The sequence below is a fragment of the Mycteria americana genome, chromosome 4 (genome assembly GCF_035582795.1).
Source record: "Mycteria americana isolate JAX WOST 10 ecotype Jacksonville Zoo and Gardens chromosome 4, USCA_MyAme_1.0, whole genome shotgun sequence".
NCBI classification, from domain to species: domain Eukaryota; kingdom Metazoa; phylum Chordata; class Aves; order Ciconiiformes; family Ciconiidae; genus Mycteria; species Mycteria americana.
The window spans coordinates 44,309,517-44,331,189 of NC_134368.1; the positions used below are offsets into that span (position 1 = coordinate 44,309,517).

General features: G+C 38.2%; 1 protein-coding gene across 1 annotated transcript in view; it reads left to right on the top strand.

Annotated features, from left to right (window-relative positions):
• Positions 1 to 2,075: 2,075 nt before the first annotated feature.
• The window catches only part of DDX60 (DExD/H-box helicase 60), a 47,555-nt gene continuing 27,957 nt past the window's right edge, over positions 2,076 to 21,673 (top strand). The window contains exons 1-16 of the mRNA XM_075500340.1: positions 2,076 to 2,448; positions 2,583 to 2,645; positions 4,388 to 4,565; positions 4,708 to 5,049; positions 5,534 to 5,641; positions 7,159 to 7,320; positions 8,254 to 8,412; positions 8,897 to 9,038; positions 10,162 to 10,323; positions 11,738 to 11,840; positions 12,566 to 12,681; positions 14,924 to 15,075; positions 16,124 to 16,376; positions 17,211 to 17,374; positions 19,444 to 19,596; positions 20,682 to 20,831. Coding sequence (XP_075356455.1) covers positions 2,078 to 2,448; positions 2,583 to 2,645; positions 4,388 to 4,565; positions 4,708 to 5,049; positions 5,534 to 5,641; positions 7,159 to 7,320; positions 8,254 to 8,412; positions 8,897 to 9,038; positions 10,162 to 10,323; positions 11,738 to 11,840; positions 12,566 to 12,681; positions 14,924 to 15,075; positions 16,124 to 16,376; positions 17,211 to 17,374; positions 19,444 to 19,596; positions 20,682 to 20,831 — 2,778 coding nt within the window. The 5' untranslated portion in view covers positions 2,076 to 2,077. The remainder of the gene's footprint in view (positions 2,449 to 2,582; positions 2,646 to 4,387; positions 4,566 to 4,707; positions 5,050 to 5,533; positions 5,642 to 7,158; positions 7,321 to 8,253; positions 8,413 to 8,896; positions 9,039 to 10,161; positions 10,324 to 11,737; positions 11,841 to 12,565; positions 12,682 to 14,923; positions 15,076 to 16,123; positions 16,377 to 17,210; positions 17,375 to 19,443; positions 19,597 to 20,681; positions 20,832 to 21,673) is intronic.

A 21,673-nucleotide genomic window follows, 5' to 3' on the forward strand; every position in this document is an offset into this window, starting at 1 on the left:
GCAAGGAAATAGTGGTGATACTTTGCCGTGTTTAGGGGCGCACCTCCCCGGGCAGCTCTGAAACGAAACCTGACCTTGGCGGCCGGACGGCCCGAGAAACGGAAACCGAAAGCTGGTGGGACGGGCGGCGGGGCCCGACCCCGCGACCCGACCGCGGGGGCCGCCCGCCGGCGGCGCCTTAAAGGCGGGGCGGCGGCGGAGCCAGGCCGGGCGGCGGAGCCAGGCCGGGCAGCGGCAGCAGGTACTGTCCGGCCGGGGCTTTGTTGGAAGTTGGGGTTAGGGTTGCCTTTATTTCCCACTGGGTTTGGGGCTGAGACTGGGTTTGAGGTTAGGGCTAGGGTTGAGCTTAGTTCTGGAGGGGCTGTGGTGGGGTTTAGGCTGGAGCTGGGGTTGGGGTTTGCATTACGGTCGCAGTTGGTTTAGGGCTGGACGAGGTGGCTGGGCAGCATGCAGGAGAACATCTGGGACTTGCGGGCAGCAAGGGAGTACCCTCTAGGGTGGAGGGGCAGCGAGGCTGCTGGCAGAGTGTCCAAGCCACCTGGGTGCCTCTGCCCACACTGTAGCCCCAGGCACCTCAGATGTCAGTGTGTGCACTGCAGAAAAGCACCGATGTAGCAGAGTATTTAAGCCTTTTTTTTAAAAGGAAATATAGCAGTCCATACAGGAGTATGTACAGATACAGCTTTGCTTTCCTTGAGAACACCTGACTTTACATTTTCAGGTATGGAAAGTCACGCTTACTTAGGAGATTGCTGAAGTAGTGATGGCCATTTTCTAGATAAGCGACCATTTTAGCATGCAACAATACATGATGCATCCCAGAATGGTGTTCTCAGGCCTTTGATACAGCTTTTTCAATTTAGATAAGAAAATGGAGAAAAGTCTCAGGTTTATTGCTGCCTTGACAAAAAGTACATATGCAGGTATACAAAAGGTGACTTTATGTAGCTGCATGTGTATAAATAGCTTACATTTTGTGAAAATAGGTATTAAAGTTCAACTGCAAAGTTACGTTAAGCACACCACTGTAATATAGCACACTATGTATTTTACAAGTAGGTAATAAAAATGTATTTTTCTTTCTTTTTTCTGCAACTTCATTTGCTAGTTTAAACTAACGCAAGGTTAAAATCAAAAAGAAAATTTCAGTTTAGTTTTGCATTAAGTTTGTGAAATCTGAAAAATGGAGGTTGCACTTTAGTTTCTTTTCTGAGTTTTTTAAGAAAGGTTATAAGGCTAAAAATGACATCGAAAGATGAAATAGTCCTTTTATGGTCTCAGGAAAATGAAGGACAACCATATCTAAGGCATATGAATATTGCAATAACAAATACTGCAACAATAAATACTGCATGAGGCTGTTACCTGAATGGAAACTAGAGAAAACTAAGTTCAGAAGAACTGAGCTGATGTGGTAGGGAGCGTGCAGGGTTATCCCAAGCTGCTTGTTTGTTCTTTAGCTCAAAGGAACTGAACATCATGACCTCATAAAGCAGGGAGTTACCCTAACCATTACAGTTGTATGCTCACTCAAGATTTGAGAATTCTACCCTTGAAAAAAAAGAAGAAAAAAGCTAAAACTGAATTAAAAAGTGGGATTGATACCAAACCATGATTACCCCCATCATGCGATGAAGATGTTGTGGCATGCTTACTTGTGGCTGGAGTAGAATGATGTGGGTACAAGTCACTTGAACCAGGAATCATGGATCATTCCTTGGAGCATGCCATGTAGATAGACCTAATATAGCAAATTATGACTAACCCCGCCCCCCCCAAAGGTCCCTTCATGCAAAGCGCAAAACAGATATGTAATGCTCCTCTTTAGTAAACTTTAAGAAAGACAAAAGCTGATGTTCTCCTTACAGTTCATAAAAATATTTATTCATTTTAAAATTAAAATGTCTCACAGGGATGTTCACAAAATGCTTTCTGATTTTTCTTAAAGTTGTATTCCAGTGTGATTGTGAAGTAGATAATTTAATGGTTGAAGCCTCAGAACATACCATATTTCCTGAAAATTATCTCTTGATTACTTAGAGTTTTCTTTTTTTGGATGTCAGAATCAAGATCTGTGATGGATTCTGCAGAAGATAATTTCAAGAAAGTCGTTCATAATGATGCAAAAGAGAATGCTAGTAATGATGATAATGATAGTGAGTGTAGCGACAGTGAGAAAATAGGCTTCATTCCAACAAAGGAAGATAAAGAGCGTGGGAGTACAAGTAACAGTGATGAGGAGGATGAGACCAGTGACAAAGCAGAAGCAGCTGTTACGCAGATGCTTAAAGAAGAGGAAGACAGAGAAAAAGAAGCCGAAGATGCAGATTCCAGTAACACTTGTAGTATCTCGACCACTGAAGAAATGACACAGCTGGCATCACAAACAGAAGGCAAGGATTTCAGAGTTCTCCAGCACGAACGTGATTCCCAAAGCCCTGGTGAGGAGCTGTTATTAGCTTATGCTCATGTCTGTGGCTTTTATTGCAGTGTCTTACCTTTTGGCTCTTTTGTAACTGATTGATGAGTTATGGTTATATGGTTCTATCAATAACCATTTATGTGGTTATTTTAGAAATAAGAAAACATCTTGAATTTCTGAAGAAGTTGAGGCTACACATTTGGGCATCCCTATCAAGAGCTCAGTAAGTACAGTGGGGTTCATGGAAAGAAATGTAATAAATGGTAATAAAAATAATTTCTCTGAGCTAAGTAGACATCACAGTGTAGTACCCCTTAGAGAAAGAAGCTATGTACTTGTCACCTAGGTTTGTGGAAAACCAGGAGACCTAAGGCGTGCTTAGGATTTCATACTTCCTCCAGCCACATGAAGGAAGATTCCTAATATAATAGAAAGTCTGCCCAAAGAGTAGGGATTGTCTGCACATTTTAGGAACTGATCTACAATTTTAACTATTGGTATTTATTCTTTTTCAAATTCTCTGTCATGCTTTTTTTGAGCATGTTTTGAGGCTTCTACTTTTACAGCACTTAAAACAGTTTTCCTACAAAATTTTCCCTTTCATATATACCTTCTGTGCACATCAGTTCTCATATGCACGTCAGTTCTCGTGCATGATCTTCTGCATCTCCAGATTCTGTTTCTTTGCCCTGCTTGATACGAAAAAGGATTAGCAATAGTGCCGTTCACATTGACAGTGAAGTGTCTTCTCTGCATTCTGGAGGTGACATACTGAAGAGATTAGTATTAATTAAAGGCAGACAATTTAAATGTGTAAGACAGAAGTTTACATAGTTTTTGTTCATGGAAAGCTACTCATTGCATTAGATAACAAACTGGGCCTGTAAACCAGAGGCTGTTGATCCCAGCCAGAAAGGAAAGCTGGGTCTTCCCAGGTGTGGATCGAAGGTGATGTGTATCAGGCATTTTTGACAGCCTTGAAGAAAACAAGCATGTTCTTACCATTGGAATATGGATGTTCTCATAATATGCATTAATACATATGTAATACTCATATTACATCTCATAATATGCATTAATATTGTAATATGTAATACACAGTGTAGTATGGAGTAGACAAACATGAAAGCAGAGAACCTTTACTAGAAGGGCTTGCCTCTTCTTCATCTGGACCTGCAAAAGTTCTCCTGACTCCTTGGTCTGTCCTGGGTAAAACATCATGTCCCTGGACTTTCATGGATTCTTAAGGAGCTGGAGAATGCAGTCTGTTCCTAGGATGTATTAAAAACTACTGAGGTGCTGCCTGTTTATACTTCCCATCTTCAGTGAAGAGGATTTGTTTCAAGTTTGACCTAAGACTGATTAATGCAAATTTTATCAACTTTCATAGTTTTCTGAAATGGGAAGGGGATGAAGAAGTCTTTTAATTCTTTGGTCTCTTGAAGGAATGTATTGTGATTGGATTCCTCTTGCTGTTAAGGTATTTTTGTTGCCATAGACATTCCTGGGATGAGGGAGGTAGGTGTCATTGTCATGATAGTTGTTGATAACCCACTTGCTATTTTTAGCTGGAAACTCAGGCAGGAAGGCTCTCAAAATATATTTTGTGGTTATCTCCTGTGGGGTATTTCTTATAGAACAGATAACACTTTCTACATAAGGAGACATGGACAAGAGGTGCCACATAAGTCACAGAAGCCTCAGATGCTACAAAAGTATCTGGAGTTGTAAAGGAGACAATTGCTAATACATTCAGTAACTGAAAGGATTGCAAGCTATTTAGGACTAACCTTAGATCCAAGAAAGATGGTTTGCTATTGATTTAATTTATATATTTAATGTTTAGTTGATTTAATTAACAAACACATTTATTTTAAAATGTACTAGTAAGCAAATGTCTTCTGTCCCATGTCCCCAACTTTTCTTAGCGTATTGTTATGTACATGCTATTTCTTTTTCTTTCAGGTACGTCAGTCTGTTAAAAGACTTTGTTGAGTCCGAATTCTTTGTGATAGATGGGGATTCCTTACTACTTATGTTTTTAGATGAGGAAACACAATATCTAAACTTCTTCTACCACATTGAATGCTTCCTGCAGGATTTCACTGAAAAGGGAGCAAAATATGTCCTTGTTTTCTTCAAGGTACTGAACAAGTAACATTTGTTTGCTGTTTATGCCACTGCACTCCTTCAAAAGGAACTGCTTCATTTTAATCAGTATTAGGAAACTGTTCATTGTGTCAACAAATGTAACTGAATAATTTCATTGTTTTTATTTCCCACAGGATGCAGAACAGATGTACTTTCCACATCCTCATTTTCTTTTCTTACGTACTGCATTAATAGAACACCTGAGGCATAACACAGACATCACTGTTCATACAGAATTTTCCAATTGTTTATCATCCAAATGGGAGATTTTCCTGAAGAAAAGCTATCCTTACTTCATTATCATATCTGACATAGGACTGACCTCTCTCCAAACAGACTATTTATCTATTTTAATTGCTCATTCATTGTCAAAGAAAATAAACGTTGTGCTTGCTTCAGGACAGGAATATGATATTCTTAGAGTTTATGGATATCATGTTCAGAATGTGTATAAACACAGATTATTTTTTCAAAAGGTAAGTTACACAACTTCGTTATTTGCAATAACGATGTTAGTTCTACTTAGCAGATTTAATTAAAATATCTCAATGTGAGTATTATATTTCACATATTAAAATTATAAAGCACTGATACATGGCTCATTTTATGTATCTTTAATCTACTGGTCTTGAAATCCTTAACAGGCAAACATTGTGATTGGTGGCAAATTCCTGCCCTGTTCTCTATAGTCTCATTTCGCATCCTTGTTCACTTAAGATATGGTAGTCTCTATGCCTTTCCCATGTCTTCAGTATGACGTGTCGTAGCTGACTTGTAATATGCCCGACAAGACTAGCATTTAGGCAAGGGATGTGATTTTTAAAGTTTTATTTAGAATAGATGTTTCTTGGAGGCTGAGGATTGTTATGTATCTGAATGGTTTCTGTCTGTGACTAGTAGTACCTGATGCATTGTTATCTACTGGCTTTTGCATATAACTTTGACTTCTGCACTTCTTAGTATGAACAAGATCTGCACTATGCCTGTGAAAACCTAGTCAGGTACAAAGAACCATTCATGTGGCTATATGAACATCTCAAGCTGAGCCTGAAAAGCATACGAAAAGAGGTAATTGGACCTCTTTAATCCTTTTTCTTTTTTCTCCTCAGGTTGACTGTCTTCCTCCATTCCTTTACCTGAAATTCTTTCCTAGCCAGAACTGGGGGCTCTCTTCCTTATCCTGAAGTGACACCCTGAGTCTGAGGTCTCATCTTTGCCCACTCTTCTTCACAGCAGCCTGAAGCTGTTTCTTTCTTTAAAGTTCACTAAAGTAGGATGGTTCAGCTGGGAGCTGATCGGTGGGATGCCAATTAAGGGATGTTTCCATCTTGGTGACTGCCTTTATCTTGTAGAAGATGGGAACCAGCCCATTCAGCAGAAAACACCATCTGTGGCATAAATCCACCCTTAGCTGCCTGGGGGGCTGTGGCTACTGCCCTTGGGGCTCTCTGTGGCCGCTGCCTCACCCCCACGGCAGCAGCTGGCTCCTGAGGGCAGGGTGTGGGAGGGTACGTTCAGCTGCGGCGGGTGAGAGTCGGTGCTGCTGCCAGTAGAGACATCTGTAGATGTCTCTGGAGATGTCTCTGTAGAGACATCTCAAAATCTAAACCTCTCTGTTGCAGCTGCCAAGGCTTGCACACTCTGTTAACTATAAAAATATTCACAGTCTGGGAATTTTTTTTTTAAGAGCGTGATTACAGTTGCAAGGTCTGTGTGTGCATGATTAAAGTGATGGATTCATTAATCTTGTTTTACAATATTTTAACCTTAAAAATTTGGTATTTTTATGTATATATTATACCTTTAGTGTCTGATGTACCCCTGCCATTTTCCTGAGTGTTAAGTTACACTGCGGTGTTGTGACTGTACTGCTGCTCCTGCAGAGAATAGCAGCAAGGCTTCCTTGGACTTCAGTGGGAATGACACTGGTCCAGCAAGCTGATTTTTTTCAGTCCGGAAAAAAATGGTGTTACTTAGAAAGCATTTTAAAGTCAGTAGAAACACAGTGCCTGGCTACTGCTAATATTTTGTTTCATTATGATTATCTTTCCTGAGGCAAGCTCAATAATTAGATGCCCCAGGAGCAGAAAAACACCAGGGTGCAGTGAGGGCAGGCGGCTGCTCCCTCGGCGCCGGGGCTGTGGGAGCTCCCCTGGAGGTGGCAGGGCAGGGCCTGGTAGCCAGGGCCTGTCCTGTTGCCCCAGCCAGGAGCAGGGCAGCTGGGGGGCAGCTGCAACCTCCCGGGGAACAGGCCGAGGCCAGACCCGGTTGTCGGCCTGCTGGGCTGTGGGGAGCTGGAGACTGGCACTGCTGCGGCATCTCTGGGGCAGGGGCTGAAATGGGGCCCTGGGCAGGTCAGGGCAGGCCCCAGGGGTTGGGCAGGGACAGTCAGGGCTGTTGGTGTCCTCAGGGACATGCCAAAAAAGAGCTGTTTTTACTAATGCTTGTGCCCACTTTTCCTTCTATAGTTTTCATATCCTTTTTTTCTCTTCTCTGATGGAACTGTGTAAAGGATGAGACTTATCCTTTTTTTGTAATTTTTATTATAGCGGTCATTTGTGCTATTCATCATGTTATGACTACAGGTTTGCCAGACTGTCTGTCTGTTGAAACAACTGTGGCCTGAAGGATCTGACATTCGGCGTGTGGTCTGTGTTCTTGCTTGTGCTGTGGGATTAAAAATATACAGCAACATGTTGGAAAACGCAAATACTTCCATGGAAGCAAAGACAGAGCAATCAGCAAGAGTAAGAAGTTTTTTAATACCTTTTCAGCACAGTGACCATAAACATTTTGCTAACAGGAGAGACGGCTGTCCCCTTCTAGATTCCAAGCTGAACAGAGGCCCAGCTGCTTCCTTTGTGACTGCACTCTCTAAGTGGTCTGGTTCAGATAATTACTGTGGCCACAGCTTTTCCAAAGGAGCATGGTCTCTGTGCAAGCGGCACTGTGCCGTCTGCCACAGTGGCTATTCCTGGGGAAAGTTTTACCTTAGGACCAGTTACTTCCATAGGAAGTTTTACCTTAGAAGGTAGTTGTGCTCATTATTTTTCTTTTTCTAATGTTCAGGGGCATACTAGCTTTTACATACTAGCTTACAGCTTAAGCTAGAAGAATAGACTTTTCCTCAAGTTAGCAAGACATTTCAGAAAAAAGGTTTCTTTCTAGATGCGGTCATGACATCATTTTTGTGACCATACTACAAGCCTTATATTTTCATCAAGTTAACACAGGCAAAATATATCAGTAGTATTTTATGAGACACATATTCAGTGGACTATAGGATAGCTGTGTGGTTAGCACAGCTGGATTTCTGTACAGACTTTTTGCTGTGCAGTTGAGAAAAGAGCATAGGCCTATATCTAGATATTAGCCTTTCCTCTTAGAATAATAATATTTTTAGCCAGACACACTGACTGTTGGTTTTAAGTTTTGTTTTGATTTTCACAGTCATACTCTTTTTGGAAAAGAGATTTTTTTACATTATAACTGATCTGCATCTACCAGCACTACAAGAATGTTCATTTTGAAGTCAGTGTATCCACAAGTAATTACAATGCACAAATTGTTTAAATTGATCAAAATTATTAACAGAGTGCAAACCACTGAATTAAGTAGAGGTAAACACAATTATTTTACTGAAGGACATGGTCAACTTTTTATCTGTCATCTCTCAACAGGGAAGAAGTAAACCCCTGTCTCCAGAAGAAGCAGCTGACCTCTGTAGAATGCAATGTCTTACAGTGGCTTTTCTTCTTCATATGCCTCTTTCACAGAGAGCTCGGATTAGGATCATGAAATCCTGCTGGACTAAGCAGGTTTTACCATTAATAAAAATGGTATGTGTAGCACTGTCTTACTTCCCCTGTCATCAGGTGCAATTGTCATTTCAGTTTTCATTTTCCTTTATATGCTACTTTAGTCATCTGATGAGATCAAAACAAACCTTACCTGGTTCAGGAATCTTGTGAGCCACAAATCAGTGGGGCTAGGAGAATGTTTGGGGCAGTATCTCTATACTTGACCTCTTCTTAGATGTCTCCAATTAGCCAGTGTTAGTGTTAGGGTACTGGGCTAGATGGACCTTTTGGTCTCATCCAGTATGGGAAGTTTGATAGCAGGCCTTTTTATTGTTTAAAGTTGGCTATTAACAGTGAAGTAGAACAGTGAAGGCAGTTTCCTGATTACAAAGAAGTCAAGTACCAGTGTGTTGTTTTTCATGTCAATAAAATCTGGGGTAGTTAACCTTGCTTTGGAGATGCTTTGATCCCTCCACGTGAAAAGGTGCTCCATAAGAATTAATTGTGTGCTTTATTTTAACAGCAACAGTTGTGTATGCATTTTGCTCTGACGCAGCTAACTGATACAAATGATTGGAAATTGGATTTAACTTACCTGCCTGACTTAAATGATGACTCACTGCTCGCAAATCTTGCACATTACTATGAGGTCGAATACAATGAAGGTATTTTGTTGAACAGTTTGCTTTCTTACATTTCTAACTTTATTAAACTGCAAAATGAGAATGAAACTGCTTGTACAAGCAGAAATGAGCACAATTTTCTAATTACCTATATATTAATGGATAGATTTCATGGAATAATAGGGAAACTTTTCTATAGCCAAGTATAGAAAATCACATGTGAAAGTGTCTTTCACCAGTACTCATTCAGAATACTTTACCATGTCATATCTTCAATGTGTTACCCGTACTTATGCAAAGGAAGAGTGATGTAGCATAGGTAGTAAGAGCTCTGTGTCGCTGTTATTGGGTATGCTCAACTGTTTGGTTTTTAGCCAGTTTTCTATTAATTTCATTTGTCTTAGTGCAACACAGTCATAATGGAAACTAGATTCTGTCCCTAATGTTACTGTGACATTGGATAATATTTTTAATTTCAGATGAGATTGATTCAGACAAAATCATATATTGTCTTATAAATACATGAATTTGGGAGCTGGAGCTTTAAGAACATCAGATGTGTTAAGATTCAGAAAAAGTTACAAAAGCTGACAGAGCAAGAAAGTATGGAAAAAGATTTGTAGCAAATGTTCTTTCAGAGTAATTCTGCTTACCTGAAATCCTCTGCATGAGTCCATCTGATAGTAAACCAGAACACTTTCTTTATGAATCTAGTCACAAGATGTCCTGTATGTACCTCAGTAAAGCAAGTGTAGAGGAATTTTTAAAGGAAATATAAATTAGGAATACGAAACATTTATTTTTATAATGATACCTATTATTTGGCACTAAAAAGAAAATTCTCAATCCAAGATCCTACCCTGCAGGAGGTGAAGGTGAGAGAAATTTCTTTAGCTGTGGAGCTTGCAGACTTCCACAGACAGTCTAAATCTGGTGTTCTTTCCAAAATACATCTTCTCAGTACATTTACTTATACCGTGGGCTATTAAAACCTGTGAAGGTACGACATTCTGTCCTAATTTGTTCTAATGACCAAAGACCTTGGGTAGGACTGAAGTCTTTGTGCCTGATGCTCTGCATAGGTGAATAGGTAGGTTCTGTTTGAGGAAACTTTTAATTTTAAAGGTCGTCTTTTTTTTTTTTTTCTTTCTTCCCTCCTGCGCAGGATTAGAGTTCAAAAAGGAATTGGGGAAAGAAATGGAGAATGAATACCAATGCTTATGGGACACTGTAACAAAATTGGCTGTGAAATACAGTTTTGGAGATGCTTTCCCAATACGAAAGACCTCCCAACTATTTCTTGAACAGGAACAGACATTATTTAGAGGTACTGACAACTCCACAAATTAGAGAGTTAGAAGCATGATCTTCATTACTATCACTAAAAGGTCTAGGAGTAGTGATCTGATTTTATCCTGATCACAAATCTCATCGATGCTTTATGAATCCTCTCCTCCTTCCTTTCAACCCACTAGCAAAACTTGCAGCTGATGCCAAAATAAGTCTGACCAGCCTTATAGGTGAAATTCTGGCTCCACTGTAGACAGCACAAGTATTGTTATTGATTTCAGTAGGAATTAGGTTTAGTTCATGATTGCTAGCCCATATCTATTGCATGTATTGTAAAAGACATTATGATTAGTGTAATACAAATAATAGTAAAAAGCATAATAATTACTCATAATTAAAGTAACTTATGCTGCAGGAGGACTGTCTCTGAAGAACATCTTTGTATATATTGACATAGGGTTATGCAGGTACTGGGCATGGGAGCAGCAAATTAAGTGAAATACAGAATTGTTGCCATAACGGTAGAGAGTCCAGCCATCACTGTAGCTCACATTGCAATCCTTGAATGTTGTAGAAGTGTGACTTGCCTGTAAGTGTCTTAAATTACACCATCATCCTGTTTAATAGCCCATAACTGGGAAGTGCATACTTGGCTCAGAGATTATTTTTCCTCCCTCACTTACAAGACCTGTTCTGAATATCTGAAAGGAGTAGGTAGAGATTTTTGCCTGATATCTGACATTTCTTGAGAACCAGTTTTGTTACACCCTTCCAAATGTTTGTTTCAAACCTATCAAATTGTATGGATCTTTAGAAGAGACAGTAGGTAAGAAATTCAGTAAAGACTGGAATATAATTCTACTTAAGTTTGTGAGTGTTCTTCAGCTGGTTTCAAAGACATCAAGCGGGCAAAGTGGGCTCTAGTGGGCAAAAAAAAGACAGTTTCTTTGTTGTCTGTGGGATATTAAGGCATCTTCTGGCACAGCATTTGTGTTGCCTATTTCTGTACCTCCTTTGGAGACCTTGAAGACTGAAGTTGTGGCTAGACTTCAAACATGGGAAGGATGCACAATGTTAAATGTCATCTTTAGTCATCTAATGTAAGTGCAGTTGAAAGTGCATATTTAGGAGACTGTGGTCTTTATGGAATCAGTGCAGGAAAGTAGATGGCTGTGAGATGGAATGGGTTGTAGTATTCAAAAAATTAGCGTAGGGGTCTAAAATGGATTATGAGAATATCTGTTCAGAAGCAGTAATGATGTCTGCTTCATTCTTCTTCCCATGCTTGAGAAGAAACAGGAAAAGGGGAACTAGTCAACTGCTGCTTACTTTTAGCAAATTTTACTTTATAGAATTTCATTTATAATGTAACTTGAAAGAATTTGCAAGTATGATATGCAATTATATATATTCTTAATTAAACAATATTAATTATTTTTTACACTGTAAAGACTACAAAGAAGAAATTCCTAACATTGGACTAATCTCAGTGAAATCTGATCTTGTTGAAGATTATGCTGGGGATGTTTTGAAAGACCTACCTGTTTTAGAAAGGTACATATATGAGTTTTATTCTAATGACATAACATTATATGCGCTTATTTTCTGCTCCCCTGCACTTTGCATCCATATTATGATCAATCTGTACAAATGTAGAAGTGCTTTTGCTATGACTGGGTAAAATTTCACATTTACATGTACTGGTGTAAACGTTAACAGGAAGTTCAGATAAGAGTCAATATATCCATATTTTCTCATACTGTTGCTTGTTTGCATTATAGTCTTTGTTTCTTACTCTACATTCCGGAACTGTTTTTCTAAATGTACAGTTTGTATTTGAAAGGCCTTATCCTAAATTGCAAAGCTCATTGATTTCAGGAGAAGAAAAACATGAAATAAAAATACTGAAAAAAAAAAAAAAAGTAAGAGATTATCCTTTACATTTGCTCTGCTACTTGTGGCAGTGGGTTCTGTGCTGCGCAATTACTATTTTTTAGCCAGTGTGCAAATTATGTAGTTGCATTGCATTCTGTGATTAATCTGTATGAAAAAAAGTGAAAAAATGGGGGTTTACTTTGTTTGTTAGTAATTCTTTATGAAAAACTGAGGCTATTTTGACATTGGGATATTTGGAGTAGAATTAAACCCTACGTTGCTTTTCTGCCACAGTAAAATTGTGTTTTAATAAATATCCAGGTTTTTTAATGTTTTGAATGTTTCATTAGAGATGCTAGAAAACACTTTTAAGTTCTGCTCTGTTTAATGTTTGTATATTTCAGCAATGATCCTGCACTTACTTCTTTTATTAAATACAAGGAGTTTGATGAGCTTCATCACTGGCATTCTGGCAGACCTTTGACTGAGGAATATGAGCGAGTGCGATGCAACGCTGATGGTAAGAAAAACTAACACAAAGACCATGTGTCTGTTGGCTAGGACAGTATTGTAAAGGTTATCGTGGTTTTGGAGAAGGACTTCTCATTTTAGAAAATATTTGCAGCTGTATAAATAGTTACCAAGCTAGAGCTACTGCAATAGTGAAATTATACTTAAACTGATGTGCCTGTGCATTATGTGTATGCATTGTGTATTATCTTAAATAAGTCTAATGAGTATAACAGAATGAGCACTTATGGTCAGATGTTCATGATACGTTCCCTTTTGCTTGCGAAATGCTTCACAGGTTTATATAAGCAAACTGTCTGTACATGTGCAGTTTAATGTTTAAATATATAGTTTGAATAATGCTTGGTAAGCACATCCATACATGTGCAAAATCTGCTCAGATGTTTGCACAGTGCATGCATAGCCAATCTTATCTTTTGAGAACAGAATTAAAATGAGAAGTAAAAGAAGTTGTTGTGGTTTAATCCCAGCCAGCAACCGAGCCCCCCACAGCCACTTGCTCGCTCCCCCCCAGTGGGATGGGGGAGAGAATCAGAAGAGTAAAAGTGAGAAAACCCGTGGGTTGAGATAGACAGTTTAATAGGTAAAGCAAAAGCTGCGCATGCAAACAAAGCAAAACAAAGAATTCATTCACTACTTCCCATTGGCAGGCAGGTGTTCAGCCATCTCCAGGAAAGCAGGGCTCCCTCACACATAACGGTTACTTGGGAAGACAAACACCATCACTCCAAACATCCCCTGCTTCCTTCTTCTTCCCCCAGCTTTCTATGCTGAGCATGACATCATATGGTATGGAATATCCCTTTGGTCAGTTGGGGTCAGCTGTCCCAGCCGTGTCCCCTCCCAGCTTCTTGTGCACCCCCAGCCTCCTCGCTGGTGGGGTGGGGTGAGAAGCAGAAAAGGCCTTGACTCTGTGTAAGCACTGCTCAGCAGAAACTAAAACATCCCTGTGTTATCAACACTGTTTCCAGCACAAATCCAAAACATAGCCCCATACTAGCTACTATGAAGAAAATTAACTCTATCCCACTAAAACCAGCACAGAAGTAAACAAAAGTTGTTTGTATCATAATTCTTGATGTTATGCATCACAGTTTCCTGTAAGTTTTTTCCAGTTTGAGATACTAAGGAAAACAAACCATGGACTTAGGTTTGATCTTAGATTTGCATATTTACATGAAACGAAGTATACAATACTGTATGTACCAGCAAGTACACAAAACTTTCTCTCAAAGATGTTGCTATCATCTATTGCATCATACAGTGGATTAAACTGTGAAAAACCTACCAGGAGCTGAGAAATCATGGATTACTGTTGGTACTTCCAGTGTTGCTTATGGTTTTCATTCAGTGAATTTGAAATGTTGTTTCCTGAGTGGGTATTTGCACCACTTGACTTATGAAACCAGGGCTCCATCTGCTCATCTTTCTGACTGGATGATTTTTTGCATTATTCCGTGCACTGTGATTTCAATGGGAAGTTTGGAGAGCATAACATGCATAACAGTAGCTAGAGCACCTTCCATAATGTTGGAGTTGAAGGTTTATGTCCACTCCAGCTGAAGAAAGGGCCCTCTCTGTCCCGTGCCTTGCATGAATCCTCTGAATGCTAGCATGTGTCATCTCAGTCTTTCTTCTGAAAAACAGAAAGATCTATTGAGATGGGTCTTCACACTCAGAAACTGACTCATTGTTTTGATTTTAGGGCAGAGAGAAATACCTAGGCTTGAGTGTGGAAGTATCCATGTGCTCAGTTCAGTATCTTCCATTGGCTAGCATAAGTGTTCTTCCAGCAGCTTTATTTATTTATGTTCTGATGACAGAGTCTTGTTTTCATGGGGAAGAGGTCTCTTTCTGATCATCTGAAATGCCTTTGGAAGACACCTTCCTATTTTCATGGACTGTGTGAGAAGCCTAGGCATTTTGCTCAAACAGTTGTAATTTCTTTCCAGGCATCCTGCTTGTTAAGTTTTCCAGTATTTTTAATGTGTGCCTAAAGTAGTTTGAATTTGAGTCTATTGCCTATCTCTCAGATAATTAAAAGTACTGTTGGATTTCAGTGAGTCTTAGTAGCCAGCACCTTTCAAAATGTGATTTTGGCCTTTAGGTCAATGAGGAATTTTTAGGAAATTTATTCATTATCCAGGTATCTTTTCTTGGGAATAAATTAGGCTGGAATTCTATCAGAGTGTTTTTTAATCGATTACCTTTATTTGCAGCAAAATCCAAAGATCCGAAAGAAAGGAGACAAATACAAAAGTTACAGACTTTTCATCAGTTTTATGGAAGCACTTTGGAAGACGCCACTTCAAAACTTATTGTACATCGAGCAGATGTGTCAGGGAATGCTGATGCTGCTGTCAAAAAGACACAAAAAAAGCATGTGAGTATAGTCAAGCTGCTCTTTCCAAATCTTTTTTCTATTATCCAGGAGAGGATTTCTACTATGCAAGTGCTACAGCTCAAGCTTTAAATTCTGAATGCAGTAGTAGTTCTCAGTTGAAGAAATTTAAATTGCTTTTGTACTTCAAATTTAATTAGCTAATTGGCAAAAGTATTTTTGTTCCTAGTTAGAAATACTGATGAGTGATTATATTTTAACAGGCACAAGTAAATAAAAAAATTAATAAATATGAACTCTGTAAGGGCTGATAGGTTTTGGCTCATGGCCAGTATTATAATGTGGAGTGAAGGAAACTGGAGTCCATTAATTTAATTTTACTTTAAGAAACTATTGAGAAATACTGGATAAAGCATTATTCAGTTATTTGGAATAATTCTCTATTATTTGGAATTACTATTTGGAAACATTCTCTATGAAAGATCCTGTAGATATTGCAATTAATCCTAACTATGTGAACATTGTCAGACATCACAGGGTATGTAGCATATGCTTGCATGCTCATGAACTATAATGAGCAATAGTAATTTGAGTAATATTTCATAATAAACTGTACTATGGATTACAGATTATGGCCTCTTGAATTACCTGTAATAGTCTGTATATAAAATAACTTTGTTAACTTCAAGTAAGGTTGAACTCTTAATTTTATTTAACTTATTGAAAAGCATCTCAATATGATCAGAATTACTATTACCCATATATAAAATAAAAGCTTGAAATTTAACTTTCAGACATCTGCTATTTTATTTTTCCACATTTGTGCTTTTTTATACTACTTGTGAAGCTTTATACTGACTTAAAATGAAGCTTAGGGAAGCTCTTTCAAGCAATATATATTGGGATTCAGAAATTATGTCTCCTTCAAAATAAAGTACTATTTTAAACAATTCCCAAAACACAATGCATCACACAGATGAATTGAAACCTATAATGTACCTGCTGTGATTGAGCTTATGGATTAACTTTTTTTAGATGATGCTTGCACACGGTGATGCTTGGTTCTAAATATCTTCATTTTATTGGATAGAAAAGTAAAGCAGAAACAATTGCAGAGGAAAACAACAGGCGACTAAAAATTAAAGAGGAAAAGAAAGAACAGGAGCAATGGAAAGTCTTGTGTAAACCAACTGAAGAGGAAATAAAAGCAAATGTGACTGTTGGAATAAATAAATTGGAGAAGTTTCTCAAGACCCTTAAAAGTAAATCTGTGAAGCTCAGCATAGAAATGACAGGACTGTCTGCCTGTTTAGGAGTGTGGAAGGAACACTGCAGAGAGCAAGGTATGATAGCCAAATTCATGTTCAGTATTCAACTTCCACTCCCTTTAACCAAGAGAGTGAGTGACTTTGGAGATTCTCAGCTGGAATAAAGACGTGTAAATACAGCCCTGTTTCCGGAGCATGAAAGGTGTTTTTAAGTATTAACAGGCTCTGGTCCCCTTTTGCAATTTCAAGATCCTTTGAGTCAGCTGTAAAGTATCCAATGAAATTAGATTGTAGCTGTTTTCCCGTTTTGCTTTGTAAACATTGCATACATAAATAATTTTTTTTCTTGTATATATCTTGCACACTAAATTGTATCTATATTGCAGTGGATTGTTTAATTAGCTGAGGTGGCTAGCTCACAGTCTGATGATGATTTGCACAGAAACCTGTGCTACCATGGTTAGTGGCCTCCTATTTCACCAGAATTAACTTGTTCAGTCTATACCCTCAGCCAGGAGGGTCCAAACACACACTGCTCTAAACATGTTGAGGAAAGTTGAAAACATTGGAGTGAAATATGTTGCTAATAAGATTGAGTAACAAATGTGCGGGTCAGGAAGGTGAAATGGGGGAGCTCAGTGTTATTGTGTAGATGTCAGATGTATGACTCCCTTTTATAGCTGAGCGTGCAGAAGCAGAATTATTTGGGTGCTCGGTCTTCAGTGGCACTCCTTGTAGAGGTCACAGGAGTGTGGGTTGTCTTCATCTAGTTGTCTTTAAATAAAATTCATTTTTGAATTGTGATAAAATGTGGTTGGATGGGTAAGGTCTGTTCTAAAAATACCTAATATTAGAAGACTCCCAATGATACAATCGGCTCTCAAATAACTGTAGGCTTTTTTTTCAAAGGTAACAAATCTAAAGATTTAAGCAAAGCTGTTCAAGTCATGAGGAGAATTCATATCCTCCTTGAAAAATATCAAGATCTTTTGGAGAAACCACATCTACAAAAGCTGACCAGATATCTAAGACTTCTTGGATTTGAGAATTTGGCATGCTCTCTATCTGACGAGGTAACTTTATAGACTGTCATGATTCTACTGTAACTGGATCTGTAGCTGAATATCAACAGTGTTTTCTTAAGCATTGAATAGGGTGTGGAAGATCTATATTGAGCTTAATTTATTTTGTATTGTGCCATAAGATTTGGAACTGTCTATTTTTGCTTCAGATATTAATCTTCTTTAGTTCCATGGCTACATTCTCTGCTTGATGTGAGGGCTAGCTAGCACAATAGGCCACTTCCCCTTTAGTAAACAGAACTTTATATGGCTGCAAAGGTACCCTTTGGAATATGCATCAGGATTAATTTGCTCTAGTTATGTCTGCCTGAGGCCTTAGACATCTCTGAGAGGTACCTGCTGCTCAATTCATCACATCAGCTGAACTCTGCATGTTAAAAATAACTGTTAAAAGCTAAGTGATGAGCACCTGCTCTCTAACAGGCCCAAATGTGCTACTTCAGAAAAGGAAATCTTTGAGACTGCAGAGGTGGATGAAAACTGTTCTGTTTGTTGTTATGGTATTACTGATCACCTCTGAAGGAAACAGTTTCAGATACTGAATTGCTTGTCCTTGCTAGCACAGCTGAGACCACCAGTAGCTACGCTGAATTTGGCTCTGAAATAATTTCTCTAAGGATTTACCTTATGCTTTTCTGCATGTTAGCAACCTGCCCACTGGCTGATTTAATGTTAAGAGCAGTGTGTAGATGGGATGTTAGTAGGGAGAGGGGATGCTGAAGTGGCTCTCAGGCAGAAGAGGGAGGATAAAACTCACAGCCTGCAGAATATGGAATCAATAGCAAAAGGAAGGAAGTTTACAGTGAACTGTAAAACCAGTATCAATCACTTCAGTGTCTCATTTTTCAGGCAAAGTAGAGTTAGGAATTTTTGGAAGCTTATTTCTGCAAAGTGTTTATCATCCTTCCTTGAGGATCAGGACTAACAGGTGAGGGAGGAAGTGATGTTTTGTAAGAAATTTTCTTCCCTTGAAGAGTGGGAATTATTTGTCTCTTTTTCTATGTGAATTCAACTGGTGTACGATGGTTGATTGCTTTTGGCTACATCGTTATTGTAAGGGTGTTTGGTGCGCCAAATAAAGTATATTACATTTCAGGAAGTATAATTGTAGGATCGGAGGATCTCGAAAGGTCTGTTGTAAAGGTTTGTGGTGGTAGAAGGGATATGAGGGCAAGTTTAATGTCTTGCTCAGAAGGGCTCTAGATCAGTCAATGCATTTGGGACCTACTTTTGCTTTTGCAGCTGCTTGTTTCGGATTATTACCTTTGCAAAGTTGGGGAAATTTTAGGAATAACTGAAATTTTCAAGAATAACTGAAAATATTTCTTTCAAGAAATTGAAGAAGTTGTGACATCTCCATCCTTGGAGATAGTAAAAACTCTGCTGAACACAGCCCTGAGTGACCTGATCTAATTGCACCTGCTTCTGGCAGTGAGTTGGATTAATTGACATCCAGACATCCCTGACAACCTAAATTATTATGTGATTTTCTGATCTTCTGGTGTATGTTGTAACATGTAATGCTTTTCTATACAGCTTTCAGGATCAGATGTTGTAACCAGACGTGTCCATGAACATTAAATTTGGTATGTCTTAGGGTATACAGGCATTCATTAAAAATACAATGCTTTCCAAAATTTGGGATCACACTCAGTCTTTATATTGAATTTCCTTTTGCAGCTGTGATTCATTGCACAAGGGGTCAGGGCAGGCTGAAGAAAAGAGACATAAATATAGAATGAGAAGGCTCTGGCAGGCAATATCTTGAAGAGGCTGAGCTTTGCCTGCTAGCCAGTTTTCTTAGCTCTTCTGTCAACAAAAACAACACCAACACCACCACCGGCTATGGAAGACATATTATTTTTAGAACATAGTCTCCTTTGAAGAGATACAAGCATAACCCTGACATAAGGCTATATGGTGTAGATTTCTGCAAGAAATTATTTATAAATCACCTGCACTTTTGTATGTTTTCCGAAGCTCGCAGAGCAGAAGATGTGCCATTTTCTTGATCTCTTGCTAGCTTTCAAATCAACTTGAATTTTCATTTGACCTTTTAGACAGGAGAAAGTAATGATCAGAATATAAGCAACTATGCTATCAAAGTGGGTCCAGCTCGCTTTCAGCTACAATACATGGATTATTACTTGCTCAGAGAAGAGAGAAATGATCCAGATCCCCGAGTGCAACATTTCATACCAGACACATGGCAGGTAATGAGACACAAAATTTTTGCACAAAGTTAATGGAAATGATCTTTGATTTTTTTTTTTTTTTAATTTATTTTTTCCATTTAAAAATACACATTATTATACTACTTGTCAAAAATAGTGTTGTTTAAAAAATTTAGTTTTTTAACAAGTTTAACAAATTCAGTAGATCATTTCAGACTGTATTCCGTGTTCTTTCTACACTGAGAGCTTTTCTACAGAGAGCTTGGCCCAAGGAATTCAACATAAGAAATGCCGAATCCATGGGATTTCATTGCTTATTACCGTATTTGATGGTGGTAACGCCCCATTTGGATAATCTCTGACTTTTCATCCTCTGCTCATTTGTCCCTAAAGAATTACTCATAGTATAAGTTGACAAATAACTTTTCTGTCTAAAGCGGAGTAAGTCTTAACAGATTTTTGTTATTATTGGACTGGGGAGGCCAGCTGAATTTGCTACTTTGCATGTCCATATCTGCAAAACAGTCACTTGCTTGAAAAGCAACTTGGAACTTGGTGTATGTGCTGATAAAGATAGTGTTAGTACTATTTCTGTTTCCTTTCCTGTACCACTTCCCCAATCCTTTCACAGACCTATGTAAGGTGAGAGAGCATGGGGGAAGACAATAATAGGGAAGAAAAAAGATTAATAAACACTGTATGCTCGGAGCAAGAGAGAGATTTGGACAGTATTGATGTAACTGTTATAATGCAAGAAAAAATACTGCCTTGTCTAAAACAATGAAGTTTTTGGAACTATATTATACATTGCTGAGTTAACTGGTTTTATTTTTTAATTTGAAAATGTCCAGGTTTGGATTCAGAATGTTCTGGTATCAGTATCTCAGACCAAATAATTGAAATAGACCAGTTATAATTTGTAGTTCCATTTTTTTTCCACTAACAGTTTAAGAGAAAAGAATACAGTCATAAAATGGCTAGTTTAACTCTAACTGTCTGTAGTCTAAAATCTGTGTATAAAGTCTACATGCAGAAATAAGAGATGTTTTCACAGGAAGAGCTGGTTTACTCATTAAGAACTTCATAACAATACATTTTGACATAAGTAGCTGCTTTTCTCTTAGAGAGAACTTCTTGATGCTGTAGATAATAATGAGTCTGCAGTGATTGTCGCTCCCACTTCATCAGGAAAAACATATGCATCATACTATTGCATGGAAAAAGTTCTGAAAACAAGCAATGATGGAGTAGTTGTGTATGTTGCTCCTACAAAGGTAAGGCTGCATCCTACTACGTATTCTTGTATGTATGACTATGGTATTTCTCAGTATGATTCTGAAACCATTTGGGGTAACTTGTTACACAGATTTAGTTGATTTTTTTTTTATTAGAAATAGAATCTTTACATTCTGTTTTACATTTACACTTGTTAGAAACAGCATGTTTACAAAAAAATCTTCAAAATATTTAAGCTCATGTATAGTTTTTGTCTATTAATATCTGTATAGCTAACTTAAAGTCAGAAACACTAATACATAGAAAAACGCTATAAGTAGCATGTTAAGTAAATGGTGAGAGTACCAAAAGCCTACCAACATGATGAAAGTAATATTAGAACAGAATAAAGACCAAGCAAGTCAAGCTGTCTTTTTCTAATTGAGTTCACCATTAGATGCTTCAAGAGAAAATCTATGAAACTCTAGGCAGTGGGATATTTTTAATGAGAGTTCTATCCTGATAGTTAAAAACTGACTCAAGTGCTGAGGCATAATGTTTTGATTTCTTCCAAAACTTATTTTAATGTTCAGTAATAAAATTTGTGGATATTGAATTACATGTGCTGTTATTCAATAACAATCTCTATGGATTGTTTTCTATAAGTAAAATCAATTTTTTTGTGGTTATACTCGGGCTGGGCATCAAAATCATCTTTACATTTGAATATCAGTTGGGTGCAGAAATGTACAGAAATACATTTCTGGCTGCAGAAATACCTGCAGCCCCAGGACTTTGAGATCATTAAAGTGCTTGTAGATGCAGTAGAATGTGGTCTATTTTTAACTGCTTTGAAAATAATTAAAATACAGAATTAACAGTGTATAACTCACTTTATACA